Source organism: Scleropages formosus, chromosome 13 (genome assembly GCF_900964775.1).
Source record: "Scleropages formosus chromosome 13, fSclFor1.1, whole genome shotgun sequence".
NCBI classification, from domain to species: domain Eukaryota; kingdom Metazoa; phylum Chordata; class Actinopteri; order Osteoglossiformes; family Osteoglossidae; genus Scleropages; species Scleropages formosus.
Window position 1 is genome coordinate 14,665,671 of NC_041818.1, and position 21,702 is coordinate 14,687,372.

The 21,702-nt window shown below is 43.9% G+C and overlaps 1 protein-coding gene across 3 annotated transcripts; it reads left to right on the forward strand.

The window, feature by feature from the left end:
* The first annotated feature begins 1,538 nt into the window (after positions 1-1,538).
* On the forward strand, positions 1,539-21,362 carry fxr2 (FMR1 autosomal homolog 2). 3 transcript variants are annotated; one of them, XM_018744330.2, is made up of 17 exons: positions 1,547-2,564; positions 8,386-8,438; positions 10,909-11,002; positions 11,568-11,639; positions 12,108-12,256; positions 12,818-12,911; positions 13,793-13,909; positions 14,210-14,380; positions 14,696-14,774; positions 14,922-15,079; positions 15,624-15,710; positions 16,900-17,122; positions 17,298-17,483; positions 18,011-18,214; positions 18,721-18,819; positions 18,992-19,083; positions 20,000-21,362. In XM_018744330.2, exons 1-17 carry the CDS (start codon positions 2,514-2,516, stop codon positions 20,099-20,101), a joined length of 2,031 nt encoding a protein of 676 aa, XP_018599846.1. In that variant the 5' UTR covers positions 1,547-2,513; the 3' UTR covers positions 20,102-21,362. The 3 variants fall into 3 exon arrangements, with proteins under 3 accessions (XP_018599849.1, XP_018599846.1, XP_018599847.1); XM_018744331.2 differs by having other exon boundaries at positions 14,922-15,031; XM_018744333.1 differs by lacking the exon at positions 20,000-21,362 and having other exon boundaries at positions 1,539-2,564; positions 18,930-19,073.
* Positions 21,363-21,702: the final 340 nt, after the last annotated feature.

A 21,702-nucleotide genomic window follows, 5' to 3' on the forward strand; every position in this document is an offset into this window, starting at 1 on the left:
TTATTGCAATACTGTATATCTACGCTATTTTTGGCACTGAAACAATGTCATAAAAAACAAATATAGTGAAAGTATGTAAATTATGCGAAATACAGTATATTACAATATGCCCATTTAGAACCAAGCAAGTATGATAATTGTCCTTATGCTGTCCTCAAACACTCCAGTTCACATCCAGCCTTCGCAAGATGTGAAAGCTCCCTGAAGATGCTTCCAACACGGAAGCGAAACGTCAAAACCAGTTTCCTACACGACGCGATCTCATCCAGAAGACTTAAAACCCCAGTCAGTTGACAGCAGCCGCAGAAGCCTATGTGTTTTGAGAAGTATGATAATTATTTTCCTAAAGTAGAGAAAATATATTACTGTTTTACAGGGGTCCTCACCTTCACATTAACACTCAGTGACTGGATATGCATTTTAAAGAAGAACCATGCTTGCCTAAGACAGTCTTTGTAGTCTGCCGTGCATAAAATGTTAACCTAATATCGAGAAAAAGAGAACAGATCTTCCAGGTGTTCTGGTTTCCTCCCACAGTCCAAAGGCATATGTTTCAGCTGAACTGGTGACTCTAAATTGTCCGTAGTGTCTGACTGACTGTAGGTGGCTACTGTATGGGTGTACCCTGTCTACAGTAGGGTGCTGGGCTTCTGGGATAGGCTGCAGACCACTAGCAGACCAACAATACTGAGGCAGTCAGTGAAGAAAAAGTTTTCAACTCTGATATACACCAACATTGTCAGAAAAAAAACTCAAAATTGGCTCAAAAGCAGTTGGTACTGTAGTGGTTAGAGTTGCTGCCTTTGAAGGTTCAAGGTTGCACATTTGAATCCCAGCTGTAGTACTCTTGAGCAAGGAAATCACCCTAAATTGCCCAGTTAGATAAATAGGTAAATAATTGTAGGAAACTTAACATTTCAAATTGCTTGGGAGAAATGCATCAGCTATATGAGTTAAAATGTAAATAAAAGAAAAACACTGATTTAAAAACAACACAGAGGTCTACTGAATTAAATTCTGCAGATTTAAAGAAAATAACAATGGATACTTTTACCAATGGATTACAGTAGGGGGGCAACAGGGAATTCTCTAGAAAAAGCTGCTGACTTCATTTGTCATTAGAAAGTGTCACAATGCACCAAATTCTCATTGCAAGCACTTATAGGTTATAGGTCACTCAAGGTTTAAAAAACCTAGGAACCTCAAAGTGTAATGTAAGTCCCACTGTACCACATTAATGACTAAACAGTAAATAATATAAAAGATAATAAATGACCAAATAACTAAATATCTAAGGCAACCATTCTTCAATTACTTTCAAACTTAGGTATACATTAAAAAAATAATAACTGATATGAAACATCAATGAAATGTTGCCTCCAGTTTCAGATCTTGGCACAATGCGCAATGAAGACTTTCCTGGCTGGCTGAACACACTTTACTATATTTCAGCAGAGCTTGATCCACTGTTTTAATCATGAATACAAAAAAAATTAAAAAAACCAATATACATATTATTGCTATTGAGGGCATCCCTCGTTTTTTCATCCTTTGTTAACTGCCCTTCAGTTAAAGACAGTCCTCCAACCACAAGCCATGTGCCCCCCGACCATGGCTCTTTTTCTGTATTAGTCTCAACAGCGCCCCTAAAGGGTCCTTCGGCCAGTATTACTCCAGCAATGAACCAGTTCAGTATGTAAACTTTGTAAAGGATGGGGACTCGAACCAATAGAAACACCCGATGTGCAGCAACATGCATGTTCATGGACCAGTCAAAGAAGCAGCCAATAGAAAGAAGCGCTGCGATTGAGAAGCGAGATCGTTTACCAATTGTGAATTTGCATTACCGATATAGGCGGGTCTTATAAAGCAGGTGGGTGGGGTTTACGGGGTCATTCAGTCTCTCGTAGCTTCACTCCGTCGGCGTGCGTTTGCGGGGACGGCTGGTAGTAACAGTAGTTGCCGGGTGATACTACACTACAACCGCTGTTTGGGAGGAGGCTTCACTATATATGATATTTAAAATTGCAGACAGTATTACTACCCGCTGCATTCTTACAGAGTGTCTGTCTCTTTTTCCCCCCACCTGATTTCTGCAAAGAAAAGAAAAAACAACATTTGCATCATTGCATAATCTGACAGCTCCACAGCCGCGGTGGGGGACTAAGGAGTCTATAATAATTAGCCAGCTAATAATAGCTAGATCACTCATATAAGCTAAAGAGTGAAGTGGGCCGGAGCCGCCGTGTCACGGCGCCAGCAGCAGTACCTCGCAGCGTAGCTTTCGAGCTAACCCGACGACCGCTGGACACGGCATCGGCATCCTGAAGCCCCGCTCCCTAACCCCGTCACCTTTGCCCCTCTCCCTCCCATCCGAAACACTGGAAATCCTCAAGCGGCCGGGGAGCGGCGACGCGCCAGCGAAGCTGGGGGTGCTACCGCCGGTACCGGACCCGCACGGCGTCGGAGGCGCGGCTGCTGACGGACACGGCGGCGGGGACGGCACGGTCGCCATGGAGGGGCTGTCGGTGGAGGTGCGCGGCTCCAACGGGGCCTTCTACAAGGTAAAGGGCAGCGAGACGCCCGGGTTCCTCGGTGCATGTTGTTGGGCTGAGGGCTTTTTTCGTTGTTTTGTTCGCTCAGAATGTTGTGCTTGGGATTGATTGGGTTGCATGCCGAAGAGGCCCGGAGAAAATCAGCGGAGGAGGAGGCTAGTTGTGGATAGCGGGGGCCGGCGGGGCACGGCTGCAGCCGCCGAGGGGCGCACACTTCTCACGGCCTACCGTCGCCCCTTCGCACCGTCTCTCTGTCGCCTCCCGGTGCTTCAGCATCCCCGGCGCGGCCCCCGGCTCGCGCTCGCGCTCGCGCACGCGGCTAGCGCGTTAGCCGCTCGGCTAGCGGCGCCTCCCCCTTCTTCTGCGCTCCTTCGCCGCTCTCTGTCTCTGCCAGCAACCGTCTGCGTTTCGTTTGGGAGGAAAATAAACACTTGGTGGCCGCGGTGACCCTTCGGCACTGCAGGAGCGGCCCTGGAGGGACTTCCCAGCATCATCAGCGTGCTTTCTTGTTGCGTTCGTGCCACTGACATCATGGTGGGAGTTGGGGGGGGGGGTCATTTTCGCCTCAGAATTATTCTTGTGACAAGACAGAAAGATGCCGGTTTTTCAGCAGTTATAGCGCAGCCTGAACTTCTTGAGAGGCTCCTTCGACTAAACGCCTGGAGACACCTGCTGTCCACCTGTCCCTACTTTTTTTTGTCCAGGTGGAGATGTGTGCCTGCTGCACGTCCGTTCGCACCCTTTCACAGGTTGCCTGGCTGGGAACCAAAGTTTCGTACACCTGTCCATCCCCTCCGCGTTGTACCGCTGTCCCATCTCTGACTCTCACCCTGTGCTTCGGGCCACTGGGACCTTGCACTGGCCGAGTGGATATTAATGGCTGAACGTCCGTCCCCTGATGGCCTGTGCTCCTACAGACACATGTTTTTCTCCTGCCACAAATCCCCCTTGCCCCAACACCCCCCTGGTCAGGAGACCCCACATCCTTTCTCAAAAAAGGCAGTGACCCTCAGTGTGACACAGGGGAAGTATGTTCACAAGGTTTCTTGTCTTCGTAGCGTAGGCTGCGTCGCTGTCTGGTCCTCTTTCCTGTCCTAAAAACGCGCTCCCTGTTGGAGCCTGAGGACGGCGGGGGGCCGATTGTGACGGCCCAGCCACTTGGGTCAGCGCTGAGGAGCAGAGACAGGTGTGGGAGGAACAGGTGATCCTCATGCTGACATTCAACACTTCTGACTCTGCCAGCACCCCCCCGCCCGGTCTTCAGTGATCTTTCCTGTCCTTCCCTTGCTGTCCCCACTTGTACCTTTACCCTTAATCTTCATTCCTGTTTGACTTCTCTAATCCTCTTCCTCTCTTCTCACTTCCTATGCTGCACAAAAGCGGGTAACATTTCCTTTTTCTGCGCCTTTCTGTCTTTTCTGGGTCTGCGTGCTCCGGCTTCAGTCCCAACAGTTCCGGTTTCGACTTTGCTCTTTCCGCCATACCCTCAGTTTCTGGTGTGCTTCCAGTAGGAGTTTGGTTCTGGTGCTAAACATTTTTAAGGATATGTGCACCCTGTAAATAACCCACATGCTAGTGCTTTGGAGTAGTGCTCTGTTTTTCTGCCCTTCCAGTAGTGCTATTTTGTAAACTCAGTTGTTAACTCAACATGCCTGAGTTACCCGAATCTGGGCTGTTGATTCTTTCTCCATTACCTTCCCACTGGAGCAGTGACTAGTACCTCCCACCGATGGGCTTCCATTTGTGATCTGCTGTGTGAGTGCATGGCTTCTCAGTACTGACATACAGTATGGAAGTTAAGGATTGTTGACCTGTTTTGGTGGCGTTGTCACAGATGAACAGCCGCGCTTGTCATGCATTGAATAACTTTTAATCTCCAAGTCCAGATGTGCTAAGCATTTACTGTATTGCAGAGGCTGATGTAGGAGATGGTTACAGAGGTCTGAGGACCTTAGGCGTAAGACTTTGTGTTAGTTTCCCAGAAGGGTCGAGGGCCCCCTCTTTTGCATTCATGAGCAGGAGTGTTATATGTACACTCTTGTAGTCTGTTGCACTGTAACCAGCTGGCTGTCCATGCATTGGACCCTCCCCTCCAAAGCAGTTGCTTGTAATACTAGCAATGTGTGAAGCAGGTACTTTCACTGCGATGGCTTTGTCTGCTGCATTTATCTTGCAGAACTTGAAAGCATAGCACCTCACATGTATCCTCACTGTCAGAATTGTTGTGTCCCTTTGCATTCTCAGTGATATCACTGGGGCCTGGGGGTAAACAGAACAATGAGGTGAAAACCTCATCTGTTTTTTGACTGGCTGTCTGTACAAAGGGGACAGTTGGTCATCCTTCAGGAGGGATTGTGTTTTTGAAAAGAAATGGTGGGGTTTTAATTTAGTGGAGAGCTAGGAGCAGGGCCAGCCTCCTTGGCTCAGTCCAGAGAAAATGCGTCTGGTGTTTATTGCTCCATCCGACCATCTATTAGTAACCACTTGCCTAGTGCTGGGTCATGGTGGTCCAGCTCCTATGCAGGAAGAATGGGATATGAGGGAGGGTTCACCTTGGATTCACACACTCATTCACAAATATGTTCACACTGAGAGGGCAGTTTAGTGTCACCTGTTGACCTGAAATATGTCTTTACCCTATAGGAGGAAACCAGAGCACTTGGAGGAAACTCAAACGCAGGGAGAACAGTAAAACTCCATACCGGTAGAGCAGGATTTATACCCATGTCCAAACCCACCTTTTCTGAAAAACCATCATCCTTTAAGTTCAAGGCTACATTTTTAATCCATATGATACCTGCTGTCCCCCAGTTAGGGCTAAGTCCCATCCCTACGGAGGTTCAAAACCAAAATATTTCCATAATCTAAGCTGTCATGCTACTGAGGTTTTTAGCCAGTTTTGCAAGCCCTGTGAGGAAGGACCCCTTGTTCAGTCATTGGAATTGTAGGTATCAACTTATTTTATCCTTTTTCTGAGAACTTGGTATTCATTGCTAAGCTGAGCAAGGGTGGTGGTATCAGTGTTACAGAGCAGCTTGCTTAACTAAGTTTGGCTGCAGGGTTGTCTGGATAAAGACTTCAGAGAAATGTTTTGGGCACATGTTCTCATGTGGAGGAGACATTAGGAGTTTGCTAATGGAGTCACTGCACACTCTTTGGTGGCCAGATAGTCATCGGATGACAAGGATCCCAAATTTAATGGTTACCTTTGACAATGAGCTGGAATTACTACTTTCCCTTTTTAAATTAGATATTGTTTTTCAGTGGTTTTTTTTTTTTGTTCTTTGGAACAACAGAGTCGTGGGATTCTGGAATATAATTTCTTTCAACTCCTGACAAATACTTTCAGTGGCCTTATTTTGTTTCCCAATGTACTTCACATCATTAGCGTTAAATAAAAACATTAATGCTCCCTAGACATCTTTTGTCCCTAAGATCCATCTGAATGTGAGCAGACTTCTGAGATATCCTCAGCTGGAGTTTGTCAGTATTATCCAGCTGTGGTCATCTGCTTTCCTGAAACATTGGTTTTAAATATAGAATGAACCTATAATTGAAGATTGTTTTTAAACAAAAAGCTCAGTGAATTTATCAAGTTCTAGGAGACTGATACTTAGCTTATAGTAAGCTAGAGACTTTGCACTTATCTATCTAGCTTCATAGCTTTAACTGTATATTTTGTTGAGGCAAGTAATACTTTCAAAGGTACAATAACCTCCCCCTGGGACTTAAACCTGTAATCTTGTAATAGTCCAATTTTTCAAAAATATTTTTATGCTTATTTTTGCTGCTGATAGAAAATTTTACTATGGACCCTTTTTTCAGGAGGAACTTCGAACATGATTCATGAAGGGGGGCTCTGAAATCTGGGAACACATTATGGGGGTGCAGATGAGACACTACAGGTTTATGCCTGATGTAAGTGTGTGAGAATGTGAATTGGACAGGATTGATGCAAGCATATGGGATGTATGGTGTGTGCGTGTACGCATGTCTTTATTGAGGGAATAGAATATGGCACATACATCTCTGGGTGGGGCAGTCTAAACCTGGCAGTTATTCCAGTGAAAAACTGTCCCTTTCCTCTGACCAGTTTCTGCACTAGTGACTCTGTCCTTCCCTGGACACACAGCACCCAGTGTCCCAAATAAGGCTGTGTCACAGGGAGGTGGATGCAACCCTTCCCCCTCCCAAGCATTCATGTGATAGATTTGTTTGCAGGGTAGGGTATTCGGGGGATTTATGGATGAGGAACCAATACCAAGGAGGGGTTTTGAACACTGAACACTCAAGTTCTTCTTTTTAATGTCTGTCACACCTTATGGGTTTCAACTTTTTCATTCTAATTGGTCTTTTTCCTGTAGACATGTATTTGCCCATTAAACCCCTGGTACAACTTCAGGGCTACTTCCAGGCTCTGGAAGACCATTTTCAGTGGTAAAATTATTTCTGGCATGCTGTTGTCAGGACCTGTCTTTTTCATAATTGTTCAGCTTCCCCAAAGGCATAAATCACAGGAGAACCTAACCATAGTTTCAGGATTGTTGGTAGGGACACAATGATTGGTTTCCATTTGGCTATCTTTTTAGTGTATCTTTTTCTGATATTTAGAACAGATCAGAAACGAAGTGCTCGAGATTAGACGTTTACTAAATTTGTTTCATTGATCAGTCAGCAACGTCCAAACGTGTGGCAGTTTCCAAGTTTTGGAAGATGCTTTAAATAGCCATCTGTAGCATACTTAATATACATTTCTTATGACAGAATGAGATGTTTAATACCACAGAACTATAAATCACAGGATGCATCATCTGGCTGAGCATGATTCATTTCTAGAATGATTAGTCTGCAGAAACAAAATTTTCAAAATCCAGAGAATGTTACTGATTAAACATTTTCCCCACATATTACCCCGTGAGAATGCCAGTAAAGATAATTTCCCCTCGGTGGTGGTGATAATGCGCAATTGTTCCTCTGCCTGGGGCAGCAACACGGAGAGCAGGCAAACGTTTTCATTCCTGTTAACATTCTTAGAAATGTTAGTAATGCCCTGTACCTACTGAAACTGCAGCACCTACTGAAGCGGTTTCAGATGTTGTACTGGCTCCTTGCTATGTATGCTGGTTTTTGTTTGAACTACGTTGGCAGTTTAGTCTGAGCAGTTCATCTGACAGTTTGATAGATTAGATAAATAGAAGCTTTACTAACCCTTAAGGCAAAATGCACTATGCAAAAGAATCAGTTTAACATGTCAATTTGTCAGTGAAAATTAAGACTCACTCCTTGGACTTACAGTTGCTCAGTGGTTTGGATGAACTACAGTACAAATTTGTCAATATTCCACAAGTATTAAAAGAAGCATAGTTTAACAAAACTTGCATGTTCATTTGTGCTAATAGTCTTCCTCAATACGATTATTATAGTGACACATCACTGAATCGATTTAACTTGGGTTAACTTGGCCGGGTTGTTCAATAAAGAGCACCAACAAGGCTACCGGGTTACAAGATCACTGTGAACATAAACCAGTGTTTGCAACCACACCTATTTTGAGTCCTTTAATTGTCTATTGTTGACTGAGCGGATCATTACAAAATGAAACTTAAGTGTATTCTATATTTATACCAATGACTTTGGTGTTTGCTTTTAATTTGTATCAGCAGATGCTTACTGTTACTTCCACACATACCATGTAGGAGCAGATTCAACTGTTATCTGTATATGTGGTTCATGCATTTCAGTAAATCTTTTGGAAACTGATTTTTGTTTTGCTTAGTTAAGCCAATTTTTATCAACTGTGCTTGTGAGTAATAACTTCATTTTTTTTCAGGGTTTCATCAAAGATGTCCACGACGACTCGCTCACGATAGTCTTTGAAAACAAGTAAGTATAATTTTTGTATGCACCATTAAATATTTCTATCATAGACTTTTACAGTTTATTAAGCAGACATTAAGACTGAATTTTGTACCTTTTGGATACTTGAGCTTTTAAATCAACAGTCCTGTGTTTTTCACACTACTTCACTGTCCTGTTCCAACTCCCATGCTGGATCAGTTTCTGTCATCAACGCTTTTGCGTCCCAGCACCTGTGGGTGGGTCGCAGCTGCTACAAAGCCCTTTATGGCTTTCTCCGCCTCGCTCCTTTTTTTGTCGCTGCCTCCCAGTTGAGTCCCTCTACCCCCTTGTCTTTATTGGCCTGGCTCAGGGTGTCGCTTGGGTTGTCCCTAAAAATACTCCCCTGAGGTATGTGAGTAGAGAGGCTGAAAAGTGCCCGCTGTCATTCCTAGGATGCTTCTGTCACTGCACACAGACCCCACCCCTCCGGTAGTCAGTCTCCTCGTCCCCTGTACGGGTGGTGGTGTGTGCTCTGGACAGCCCTTGCAGACGTGCTGTCCACTTGTGCAAAATCTCACTTTAATGAGACCTCTGCTCTGCGCGAAAGGCCATCTCGTTGCCGTTTACTCGAATATACTCTTATTAGAATGGGTTTCTCAGTTATGACAAAGCGCAGGGGAAGGAGTTGGTCTCAGACTGAATGTTTCCCGGGTGCTTTTGGTTGCAATTGGTTAATGGCAGTCCTTCCAACCAGAGCATTGGTCACTGACTTCAGCATAGGGCAAGTTTTGCTTCATAAACAGAAATTTATATAACTTCTCTAAGGTTAGTTATGCACATAGGAAAAGTTAATAAATGACTGTGGCTACTCACTGAACAGGCCATGGTATAAACAACAAACATTGAATGTTGTAATTACAATCAGTTCACAGAAGTATGCAACCTGAATTGGTTAAAAAGTAGTACAAAGTGAAGTGCACTGTTGAACTAACCCTGTGAACAAATGTAAATCAACATGGTAAAAACTGAAAGTGGAGGAAAGAACTAACTGTGTGTGCCTGAAATTTGGAAGCAAAGCCTCTCTGGGCTTTCATTACTTTGTCCCCAGAGGTGGAAAACAGAGGGCAAGGCTACTGTCACCCTCTAATTAAAATAACCGCTTAATTAAAAATCCTGATCGAGTTAAAGATATCTACACAATGTAGTGGCTTAGTTAGAATATGATGGGATGTTTGCTTATTTCATGTGAAGACATTTTTCCTCCTTGTTCTCAATACATGTGAGACCAGACTAATATAGTACAGCTGAGAAACTTTTCTCCAAAGCATATTGCAGAACTTGTTAAATTTGAAATGTTTACGCTGCTCTATATTTTGAGGCAGTTTTAAAGAAGTACTTTGATCACAAGTGCAACAGAATGGGCTATCCTAGACCTCGCACTTTGTTTCCGTCAAGGTTCCTAGAGCTGTGGCTGCTTGTTTTAACAAGAACACCATACGCTGGATGTCTGAGTTTGAGCTCTGCTTTTTAAATTTTTTTCTTTGTGTTCTCTTTTTATAATTAATACTCAAACTTTTTTGTCAAGTAGGTTTTTAGCTTTCGATATACAAATTGAGTCAGATTTAAAATTCAATATATTCCATCAGGATTAAGATTCTGAATTTATTACGGAGCTGGAATCGGGATGAGTGGAACCACCCAAAGCCTTGTGTGGTCTGAATAAGTCTCTTATGTGGCGATTCCATCAAAGCAACTGGAGGTTAATTTGTTAGAATCAGTATTTACACAGAGAGCCCAGAACACTGCTGGGTTAAGTGTTGCAGCAGTGTTGGAAGCTTCTGCCATTAATAAATGTAATGCTTATCGGGACCCTGAATTTCTTTGGTCAGTAGTGTTCATGCATTAGTACACAACTCAGACACGCGCGTATATATGCATCTTAAGTGTTTTCACACCGGACTTTTGGTGACAATTAGTTTTTCTCTTGAACTCATGATGCTGTTTTTCAATTATATTAAACCAAACTGCTTTATAAAGCTGGTACAGGTGCATTTAGTTATGAAAATAAAATGGAACAGAATAACAAATGAAAACAAAGATTGGATTGCATTTATTAATTATTGTTCCAGGGCTCTGATTAGGTTGTTTATCAAATAAATTAACACTGCTAAATTTAAGTGGGAAAATTAAAACTTTACTGCATAATTTTTGGCACTTCATCTTTACGATGCATTTATTTAAACAAAAGTAAATTCTGATAAAATCGTTACTTTTATGGAAATCTTACTGGATCACCAGAAATTTTGTGGTCAGCTACTCAGAGTACTTACTCTGGTTCTTACACTCACGTGACTCTGACTCAAGAAATTTCCAATACACTGCATGTGTCAGGTGATTTTTAGCTAGCATGACTTTAGACCTCACAAATGGGTGTCAAAGGACAGTTCTCCCCATGGGGGTTTGACTAGGAAGCTGACCACCATGTGCTCTTCCCCTCCCCCATTACTGAAAACAGCTGGCAGCCCGAGAGACAGCTGCCTTTCAGCGATGTGCGATTGCCACCCCCAGAAGACTACCACAAGGAGATCGGTGAGGGCGAGGAGGTCGAGGTAGGCTCTACAAGTTTCTGCCAGCCCCCTCCCATTTTTTTGTGCCCTGTTCAAAGTCTTAAAGATGAATGCTGCTGTTTTTGCATTTGTCCTCTGGCTGTGAGGATGTTGTCCCATTTACTGTTGACATATGTTAGAGATGTACATCTTCTAGCTGATAACACACTGTTGCTGCCCAGCCTCACAAATTTTAGTGGCCCAACAGAAGCTTTTACCCAAAGCAACATGTGTAAATCACGGCTTACTGTTCATACTGCTGTCAAGTTTTACTTATTGAGGTCAAATTAAGTACCTTTCACCACTTTGCTTTAATCCCTGCATTGTGTTTTTCTGGGCCCATTTAGTGGGCTTGTCTTAAAATACTTTTCTTTGGTTGTTGGAAGCAATAAACAAATTGTAATTACTTTCTGATGGTGTTAAACGTTGAAAATATTTTCAGGTTTAAATTTTTCTACTTAAGTTCTAGAAAAGGGCAATAATTCTCATCATTTGTGTCTGCAAGAACAACCATTTTTCCTTTAGTGAATATAACTTTGTGCAGGTGTAACCCTCTGTGTCTGCGCAGGTGTACTCCAGAGCCAATGAGCAGGAGCCCTGTGGCTGGTGGTTGGCCCGGGTTCGGATGATGAAGGGGGAGGTAAGGTGGCAAATCACGGAGGTTTGTATGTTATTGTGATGTTGTCAGTGCGAAGTCTGGCCGTTCAGGTATAAGCACGATCACTTGTCTTCAGATGAGTTTTAGACAGACCATGCAAACACTTTTTACCTTCTTTGAAGGGGCTCTTTAAGTTATGATTTGAAATGGTTCTGAGATCCATAAAGCATTGAGAAACAATGTTTACCATTTGTTAATGTGTTTAGCTTGTCTCAAATCATAAAGTTCACTCAAATGCTTACTGTCATAACTATTATTAGGTCTTGCAGTAAAAATGAAATGTTTTGTTTCACAAAGTTGTCACACACTGCTAGCTATTGCTGGGCAAAGAGAACCTGTTTGAAGGGACACCTCACTAGGTTGAGTTACAGTACATCTTATCACCTACGTTCATGAAAATGCTGTGGTTTCATTGCTCTCTGCATCGCTTAATGTTTTGTTTTTGCTCAGTTTTATGTGATAGAATATGCTGCATGCGATGCCACCTACAATGAGATCGTCACATCAGAGCGAATCCGGCCTGTCAACCCCAACAGCCCCTCAACTCGAAGTACCTTCCACAAAATTCCCATCGCTGTCCCGGAAGACCTCCGAGACATGTGAGTGTCCAACCGTGCTCCGTATCTTCTACCCAGAGACTGATTTGGGTGTTTAAATCACGTAAAGAACTTGCCCTTGTAGGGATACTACAGGTTTTTCCAACTATTTAAACAATTAACCCATTTGTAAAACTGTCAAAACCTGTACATACACTAACTGTCCAAGACCAGCATTAAATCCAACTGCCTACCTGAACCCTAATCAAAGTAGTTTCCTTTAACATAGCAGCTACAGCATGTTATCAAATCTATCACACCAGAAAGCCCATTGTAGAGCTGAATGCAGAGGGCACTATTATATGTCTGCACACCAGCACTGTAAACAGCCCCATAGACGCTGCTCTGAATTGTGAAGTTATTTAGCTATTTGGTTGCCTTTGTCTCTGTAGAGGTGTTCAGGTTTTCTATGCCAACACCTTCAGTACTGAGGCTATATTAAGATTGTCATAACTTAGGTGGCCAGTCAGGTACTGCTTCATAGGTACTGGTTCAAAGAAAGTATTTCTCTGAATGTCTGTTTCCCATTTGACAGTTCTAATGCATACACCTGTGTGTCCACAGCTGTGTCAACGATGCCATTCACAAAGACTTCAGGAAGGCCATTGGTGCCAACTGCATCTTTTATAACACTGCCACCCATGAGCTCATTGTCCTGGTGAGTGTAAAGCTCTAGCCCACTTGCTCCAACTTCCCTACTGTGCCTCTGCTTTCCATGACATAAGTCTGAATTTATTAATGCTGCTTTTTAACTATGAATCCTCTGTTTTTATTCGGAAACCAGTCCAGTGTACTGATTTGTTACATTTGGTGTATACTCTGAAGGCAGTCATCCAGACTAACTCAAATGGCTAATATTACAATAGAGTACATATGGAGTACTAGTGAAAAATGCGAGTGCACAACTTTATGGGACTGACTAAACAGGAAAGTGAAGGAAAAGAAACACAAAGTATGACCTACATCTCTGACAGTTTCTGGAGAAGAGGGGACATGGCAGCTTATTTCCAGATCAGATTTATCCATCTTATCAATGCCAGGTGAGAGGAGAGTAGTTTCTGGCAAGTGTATTCATACTTCTCACTAGTACTATAAAATCAAGAGTACCTGATGTATTAGAGTATATAGGGCAAGCTATTAAGGTTTATTTGTGAGTCTCTAAAGCATTAATTCAGCAGCAACCGATGCTTTGCCAGAGCAAATTCAATGTGTAAGCAAGGTATGAAGGGTTAGCATTCAGTAAAATTCAATTACCACACTGTAGGCACTGAATGTAACTGAACCAGAGGTGTAAGCATTCCAGTATAAGCTACTTTAACCTTGTGCCGAGCCTTGTCAATCTGCTCTTTCACCGTAAGACTGAAAGCAGACTGCTAGAATGAGCAGTGCTAAGAGGTTTGCCCTGTCCTGCAGTGGTTCCTCCTAAGAAGCAAATAATGTTGTTCATTGAATAATCACAGTACCAGTCCTGGAGGTGTGAGATGATAATAAAGATATGTTGTGCATGTTTCACTGTAGTCCTTCCTCTACTCCCTGCAGTCCACAAACGAGTCAACGGTGAAGCGTGCTGCCCTGCTGAGCGACATGCACTTTCGTAGCATCCGCACAAAGCTCATGCTCATGTCACGCAACGAGGAGGCCACTAAACACCTGGAGGTACTTCACAGGTTTACACATGCTGAGGGCATACATAAATGCACATAAAAAATGTCTAAATGCTGTCGGTGTTTAAATGACTAAATGTGGCTGTGTCTCATGTACACTCCCTTAATCATATACATGCTTGATTTCCAGTGTACATGAGGTAATGAGCAGTAGTTTTTTGATGTAGTGAAAAGTCAATAAAATTTCCTTTTTTTTAAAAAAAAAAAAAAAAAAACAATATAGCAGCATAAAGGAAAATAGGGTAAACCTCTTGAGCGGTCCTGAACAAATATCCCTCTTCCTGTTCCACAGACAAGCAAGCAGCTTGCGTCAGCCTACCAGGAGGTGGTAAGAGTGCGGGAGGATCTGATGGGTCTTGCCATTGGCTCGCATGGCGCTAATATCCAGCAGGCACGTAAGGTCCCTGGTGTGACTGCCATTGAGTTGGAGGAGGAAAGCTGCACTTTTAGGATCTATGGTGAGGTAAGGGGGAGTTAGCAGGCATGTGCTGCAACCTTCTGTGTGACTTTTCACCAGAGGCATGGCAAGATGCTAAATGCTTAATTTTTTAAATATATTAGCAGGAGCAGTTGAGTGCTTGTCTAGTATGAACCTCTCCACAAAAACTGCAGTTCATATGTTTTTGCACTCTATGAATCTTCACTATTGAGTATTTACTCTAGCAATTCAGTTTAAGTGCTTCTCAAAATATTTCAACCAGTGCTACACCTACTGGGTCACAGCTACCTACCTGTATCTCCCTTCACAGCTCATTCAGTAAGTTTGTGTGTCTTGCAGACACCAGAGGCAGTGAAGCAGGCAAGGGTGTACCTTGAGTTCAAAGAGGACTACTTTCAGGTGCCTAGGAATCTTGTTGGTGAGTTGTGGAATGAAATTTGTTTTTGTATCTTAGTTTGCTATGGTTTTTAAAAGCTGTTCTGTTTTTTTTGGTCTCAAAAGTAGATGTCTTTCAGCTACCTAGTATCTCAGATATGACCTTTAACTTTCTTCACTGCTCTTTTAGGGAAGGTGATTGGGAAGAATGGAAAAGTCATCCAGGAGATAGTGGATAAATCTGGAGTGGTGCGGGTGCGAATTGAGGGGGACAACGACAAAAAGCTTCCCCGAGAGGAGGTAGGCAGGCAAGCAGCCAGCAGGGAGGACACTGCTGGTGATAAAGAGGTGAATGGAGCACCCGTCTGACTCTCTGGCTTCTAGGATGCGTGACCATGTGTCGTCACCCATCGTTTCTGTGGGGTTTCCATGCTGCCGGTCTCCAAGTGCATGGACAGTCATTTCACATGAGCCGGAGGCCTCTTCCTGCTGTAAAAGAGCTCACCTTGCTGCACTTCATGGTGTCCACCTGTCTCGTTTGTTGTTTGCTCAGTCTAACCTTGATCCCTTGCATCGTTGTAATGGTCATATTTGTTTGTCAGGTTTTTAAAAAACCTTTTTAAAAGAGTAACCAAACTTTGCACTTTATCCTTGCTTTCACTTTTTAAGATTTTGGAGAAGATGCTCAATGTTAGACATCTAGTGTATTCACCCTTTATGTTGAGTTTTTTTGGGCATTTATGGACTGCTGGGTACCTGTTCCAACAATGTAAACAGGAGGTACAGACTCCTGTGAGAGTTGTTTCATATGTTCTGGTAGTACCTCCAACCTGCTGCAGTAACCACTGCTGTGTTGTGTACTCATCCTCCCTCTACCCCACATTTGTCCCAGGGTATGGTGCCCTTTGTCTTTGTGGGTACAAAGGAGAACATCAGCAATGCCCAGGCCCTGCTCGAGTACCATGTGGCATACCTGCAGGTGGGTCTCTGCCTGTTCACCTGTTCTAGTCAGTCATTGCAAGGGGCAGCAGTTTACAGTGCTTGTATACTGGTGTAACACATCTCCTGAACATGTCAAAGTACAATTAGAAAAGTGATCGCAGCTACTGTATGAACATTTCACTGAAATGCCCCAAGCATGTGAGTGCTATGGCACTGAAGTATAATACTGTAAGAACAAGTTTTAGTACATAAGTTCTCTATTTACCTAATCATTACTGTCACTTATTGCCTATTTACATGGCTTGGTATTTATTGTACTTGCAAATAGTAAATGAATAGTAGGTGTTTGCTATAGCTGTGTAACAACCCTCTGCATTCACCCATAAAGCTATATGCACTGTGCCAGGATACTGAAACTGCTTGTAGGTGTGTGTGTGTGTGGTAAGACATATAACTACAAGATGGCTGTATGGTGAGCTCAGTAGAGCAGCCTGTTGCAGTGAGTAGTTGATGGGGTCATTGTCTGGAACTGGGTGGGAATCTTTTGGGGCATATATCATGGAGGAAGGAGGGTTCAGCTGTGATTGGTTCGTTGCCTGTCCTCCCACCTTTGGTGAAAGGTGCTGAGAGCACCTCATTTTGTCCTTACTCTAGGTGCTTTTAAAAATAGCCCACATACCTGCCTCGGGGGCGGGGGGTAAAAAAGCAGGCGGGAATGGATTACAGGCCCCTGGGACTTTGGCCTCCCAAAATAGCCTGAAGTTCTAACCCCACTGGCCTCAGCTGTTGTCTGGGAGCAGCTGTTGCTTTTCGAAGTGACCACCACCCCAGCTTGAGCAACAGAAAGTCACTGCTGGCTGTGTGCTTCAGCACAACTCTGTTATGCACCACCCCACATCTGTAGATGCCTCTTGTCATGGGTTGGGTGGGTGTTTTCAACTTCTGCATGTTAACATTTGCACAAAGCAAGCTTACACTCCAGGAAATGTCTGGCTGTCAAACAGAAAGGGTGTTGGTTGTCTTCTCCCGTAGTACACAGACAAGTACTGGTTTTAGGTTCTACCTGCTGACTTTGTCTTCGGAAGTGACGTGCATGTATGAATTTTTCTGTCTGTCACCTGTGTGTGAATAAATTGGCTGCAGCCTTGTATTCTGGGTGGTGGTGGAGTGCACAGGCTGCCATGACGTGGGGAGACTGACACTCCTGCAATGACTGTGACTGACAGGAGGTGGAGCAGCTGCGTCTGGAGCGCTTGCAGATCGACGAGCAGTTACGACAAATTGGTGTGGGGTTCCGCACCCCCACCAGCCGTTCTGCCGGGCCTGGGAACGCTGAGCGAGATCGGGGCTACTTAACAGATGAGAGCAGCAACTCCATCCACGGATCACGTACCTATGGGGGTCGAGGTCGTGGGCGGAGGGCCTCCAACAGTCAGTACTCCGGATATGGTGAGGGTGTTTACCCACAATCCTCAGTCATGTCCTCTCTTCCCTCAAGTGTCTTCTCCCTTTTGTCACTGTCCTTCAATCTTTGTTCAGAGATTTGTTCATACAGATATAGAAACGTTAAGTTGGTTTACATTTCATTGTTGAGACTGAGTCACACCCTGTTTGTCTGGGTCAGGTACAAACTCTGAGCTCTCCAACGCCTCTGAATCAGAGGACGTGGTTGAGCGAGATCAGAAGCCTCGCAGCACTGGTGATGAAAGAGGGTCTCGACGAGGGGGGAGAGGGCGTGGCAGCACTGCTGGTGTTGGACGAGGCCGAGGAACACTAGGGGGGCGACCAGCCAGTCACACTATCAGCTCTGGTGAGACCCTACGCAACTGCTGTACACCCATTAATTGGTCCTGGTTCATTCCTGAAAACCAAACTTCTAGTCAGTAGAAAAAAATTACTTATGTTTTTATATATAGGGGAGAAAACCCAATTTGTTCCAACACCATTCTAAGTTCATACAGAAATCCTCAATGATGCCTAATATCAATTTAAAAAGTAGTACAACACAATATTTTCTTCAGTTTTGCACTTAACTTTAAGTACACTTTTCAGCTGAGTGATTTGGGGAAAATGGATACAGGATTTTCCATAATGTCTCCACCCAGGGTGTACCCTGTCTCATACCTTATGGTGGATACTCAAGTTCATTGCCCTGCTTTGGACAAGTGCTTATTGTGGGGAAAAAAATTGCCAAGCTTGAAATGATGAATTGTGTGGAAACCAATTTCACCATACCACCATTTTGTGGAAGATGTGAATGATTCCAGTGCTTGGAGGAATACTGTAGTACAAAATATTCCAGTTGTCTGTAAGTGATTGACATTGCTCTCTTTCCAGTGCTGCGAGACCCTGACAGTAACCCCTATTCTCTGCTGGAGGGAGAAGGTGAGCAAGGTGGTGATACCGATGCCAGCGAGAGCATGGGTGGAGCTGGGGACCGCAGGAGACGCTCCCGTCGTCGTCGTAATGACCAGGAGCCCAGCGTGATGGATGCCGCTGCTGAGTCAGACAGCCAAGCTGGTGCCAGTGAGAATGGCCTAGGTCAGGTTCCACTGGTAGAGCATGACTCACAATTAGGCGCATGTAAAGAGTTGGGTCAAAATGAGTCACTCAAGAATTTCAGCGGCAGATTTACCAAGCTTATCTACCAGCTGTTAAGGTATACATTTTTCTCCACTCAAAGGGATAAATTATGAACTTGTAAGCATTTTGTCTTACCTTTTCCTAGACATTCTAGTTTTTAAACTTTCAGTTAACTTTTAATAGTTCATTATAGCTTTCTTTTCACTTTGAAATTAAGTAATTTTATTTTTTTCAAGGAAAAAAAACAGGTGCAAGTTTTGCAGCGGTGCAAAAGCTTGGTACATCTGATTTTTGAGGCCAGTTCCAGGAGGAGCTGACCAGTTGAGGTGACACTGACCAGTGGGGTGTGGTCCTGTAAGCTCAGTCTGGGTTAATAAGGTAGAGTTGCAGAAGAGAGGAAGTATGTTCTCTAAATACCATCTGCACAGATTCATCTCTGATCTTCTATGTTTGTTCCCTCTTAGAGGAAGATGGTAAACCTCAGCGCCGTAACCGAAGCCGCCGCCGCCGCAACCGTGGCAGCCGTCCTGAAGGAGGCTCTGTCAGCCGCGACAGACAGCCAGGTGGGACCCCAGCAGTCAGCCGTGTGTCACCTTCAGTGGTCCTGTGTTTTGAGTCAACATCTGTACTGTGTATTTAACAATGAGTTTTTTTTTTTTTTTGGGTGAGCAAGAGATGGTGATACAATGGACAGCAACATCCATCTCTAAGCTTTCACCACTTCTTGCACTACAGTGACCGTGGCAGATTACATCTCCCGTGCAGAGTCCCAAAGCCGACAGAATCTTCCCCAGAAAGAGGAGACGCAGCCTGCCCCTGAACCCAAAGTATGAACAAATGATCACAAATAATCTTTTTACACATCAGTAGAAAGTTAAAGCACCCTGTTTTTTTTTGTTTCCAAAAAAAAAAAATACTGCAGGTATATACATTGGTAAATCATAAGTAGCTTAACATCGCAAGCTGCTCTAGATAAAAACTGAATGAATACACTTGTACCTGAAGATAAAACTAAAATGAATTAATTTGCTCTAGGAATATTCTGCTTTTATCAACAGTACATTCAGTGTAGGATCTTGGTGTTCCTGATCCTGTAGGACCTTGGTCCTCTGTTCTGGAAACAAGGGGATGAGGCTGGGACAGGACTGCAGTTTATTTTATACTTCATTAGCATGACACGACATTAAATTTGTGTAAAATTACTGAAAACATAAACACAAAATATCCACAGTCAGTGTACTTTCTATGTATACAAGACAGTGCCATGTTCTTCCTTTGTGTGTCTTTGCCACTGAGGGAATAAAACTGGGCAAGAGAAGGTAAATGATTCATGACATAAACATGTTTGTCAGCATCTGGCCACATTCAATTTCCAGTTGAGGTGTAATAGGTACTGGCCTCTTTCTTCACCTGGTACTTTATGTAAAAGTCTTAGATATAGCTATAATGAAAAATATGTTGGTTGAATTTGGTCTGAGTCCCTCCCCTCAAAGTCCCATTTCAGTTTCTATTCTTTGTGCATTTTGCTGTCATCTAATGGCAGAAACGCAGGCCATTTACTGCTAACCATGAAGAAAATGTTTGTATAATTAACTGGTGAATTTTAGTTTCTTTGAAAATTTCTAACTCAGATATTTGTAAAACAAGGTACATGTGTAAATGCAGCATACAGCAGCCAGACTTTTCAGTCTTGTTGATGCATTTTGATCTCTAACTGTCCTGTTGACACGGTCTGTCTTACAGGAGAATGGGAACAGCAGCCGAGATGAGCGCACACCGGCCAAGCGCTCCCCTAGCAACGGAGTAGCCACACCCAGCGAGCCCGTGGTCAATGGGGTGTCCTAGAGGAGCAGCCAAGCTCCTACAGCCCACACCTAAGACAGATCTTAAGGCAACACTGATCCTGCTTGCATTTACTTAAACCTTAAAACAGATGGGCAAAATCGACAAAATGCGTCAACTCATATGAGAGAAAAAAAAAGACAAAGCATCTACTTAAACACACATAAGTGTATGTTATTCTATCTATCGGTACTTAGTGCTTATTTAAAACTAGCTTGCCAAAAAAGAGCTGGTGGACATGACTCCATTTTCCAGAAATACTGAACACAGAAACAGGACGTGACTTTTTTCTGATTGGTCTCTTACGTTTTGGGTTTTGTTTTCGTTTTCACTGGTTTGGACTTTGTGGACACACTCTCAGAGAACAGCCATGTCTCTGAACAGCGTTCCAAGAGAGGATGTAAGCTGCGCCATGGGTGGAGGGTTGGGCATACAGAAATGAATGGCTGCTGTCTTAACTTGGTGGGGTGGTGACAAACTGAGAAATGGGTGTATTGAAAGAGACAGACATTGTGCCTTGAATTTGAAAACTTGATTTTTTTTTTATTTTTTTTATTTTTTTTATTTTTTTTTGGGGGGGGGGGGGGGGGGGGCGGTGTGTGTCGTGTGTATGGGAGGTTATTTTTCCCTATGTTCTGCCTAGGAAGTGTGAGCTGGCCAGAAGAAAGGGAGTGATGAGGACAGGATGATTAAAGGGCCGGTCAAATGAGAGAGAGGTCCCATGCAAAAACCTTTGAAAGCCCTCAAATTTTGGGATGCTGTAGGTAGGGCATTAAAAGGAGGAGGTGGTGTGTGGGTGTGCAGGCGTGCACATTTATAGTAGGAAGAGGAGGGTGGATAGGGATCTCTGGACCGAAGGATGTTGCAGAAGTGACAAACTTTTGCCATCGAAGGATGAACAGGTTCGATTTCCTTTATACTTCTGGAGGTGAGGTACAGTTGCCTCGTTTTCCTGTGCACAAGGGCGAGTGACTGGGACCGATGTTTGAGTTTTCTAACGTCTTAAAGCCAGATGGCCTCCTCTTCCAGTTCTGCTGCTCGGTCCCTACTGTCCCAGGGTTGGTCCGGGGCACATGGCACCATGACACTAAAGCCTTGCTGACCCAGCAGCGCACGACAGAATATTCTCCAGAGCTACACGCCACCTAGACCACCTGGGTATGCCTCCAGGGATTCTGGCTCAACTGGGGGAACAGAGCAGATGGGAGAGATTCACAAAACATGACAAGCTGTGAGTGCCTAGTCTTCTAACCACCCCCCCCCCCCCACCCCCCCCATACACAAACGCACGCGCACACGCATGCCGGCGTGCAACCTGCACATGTTGCGGCACAGAAACTCCTCAAATTGAAGAGTTCAATTTTGAGATCCTGGCGAAGTCAGAGGCTGATTGGCAAAAGTTTGAGGGTGAGCTGACCGCAGCAGAAGTTGACTGCGGTCTTGTCAGAAACACGTTCCTGTGGATGTGGGTTGTTGTGCGGTTGAAGCAAAGTGCTTAAAGTGGCTTCTCGACTCAATTTCATCTGGGTTTCCGCTCAACTTTTGTTATTGTTCTTTCCGCATCATAAAAAATAAAACTGAAGTGAAATCTACAAGACCAAACC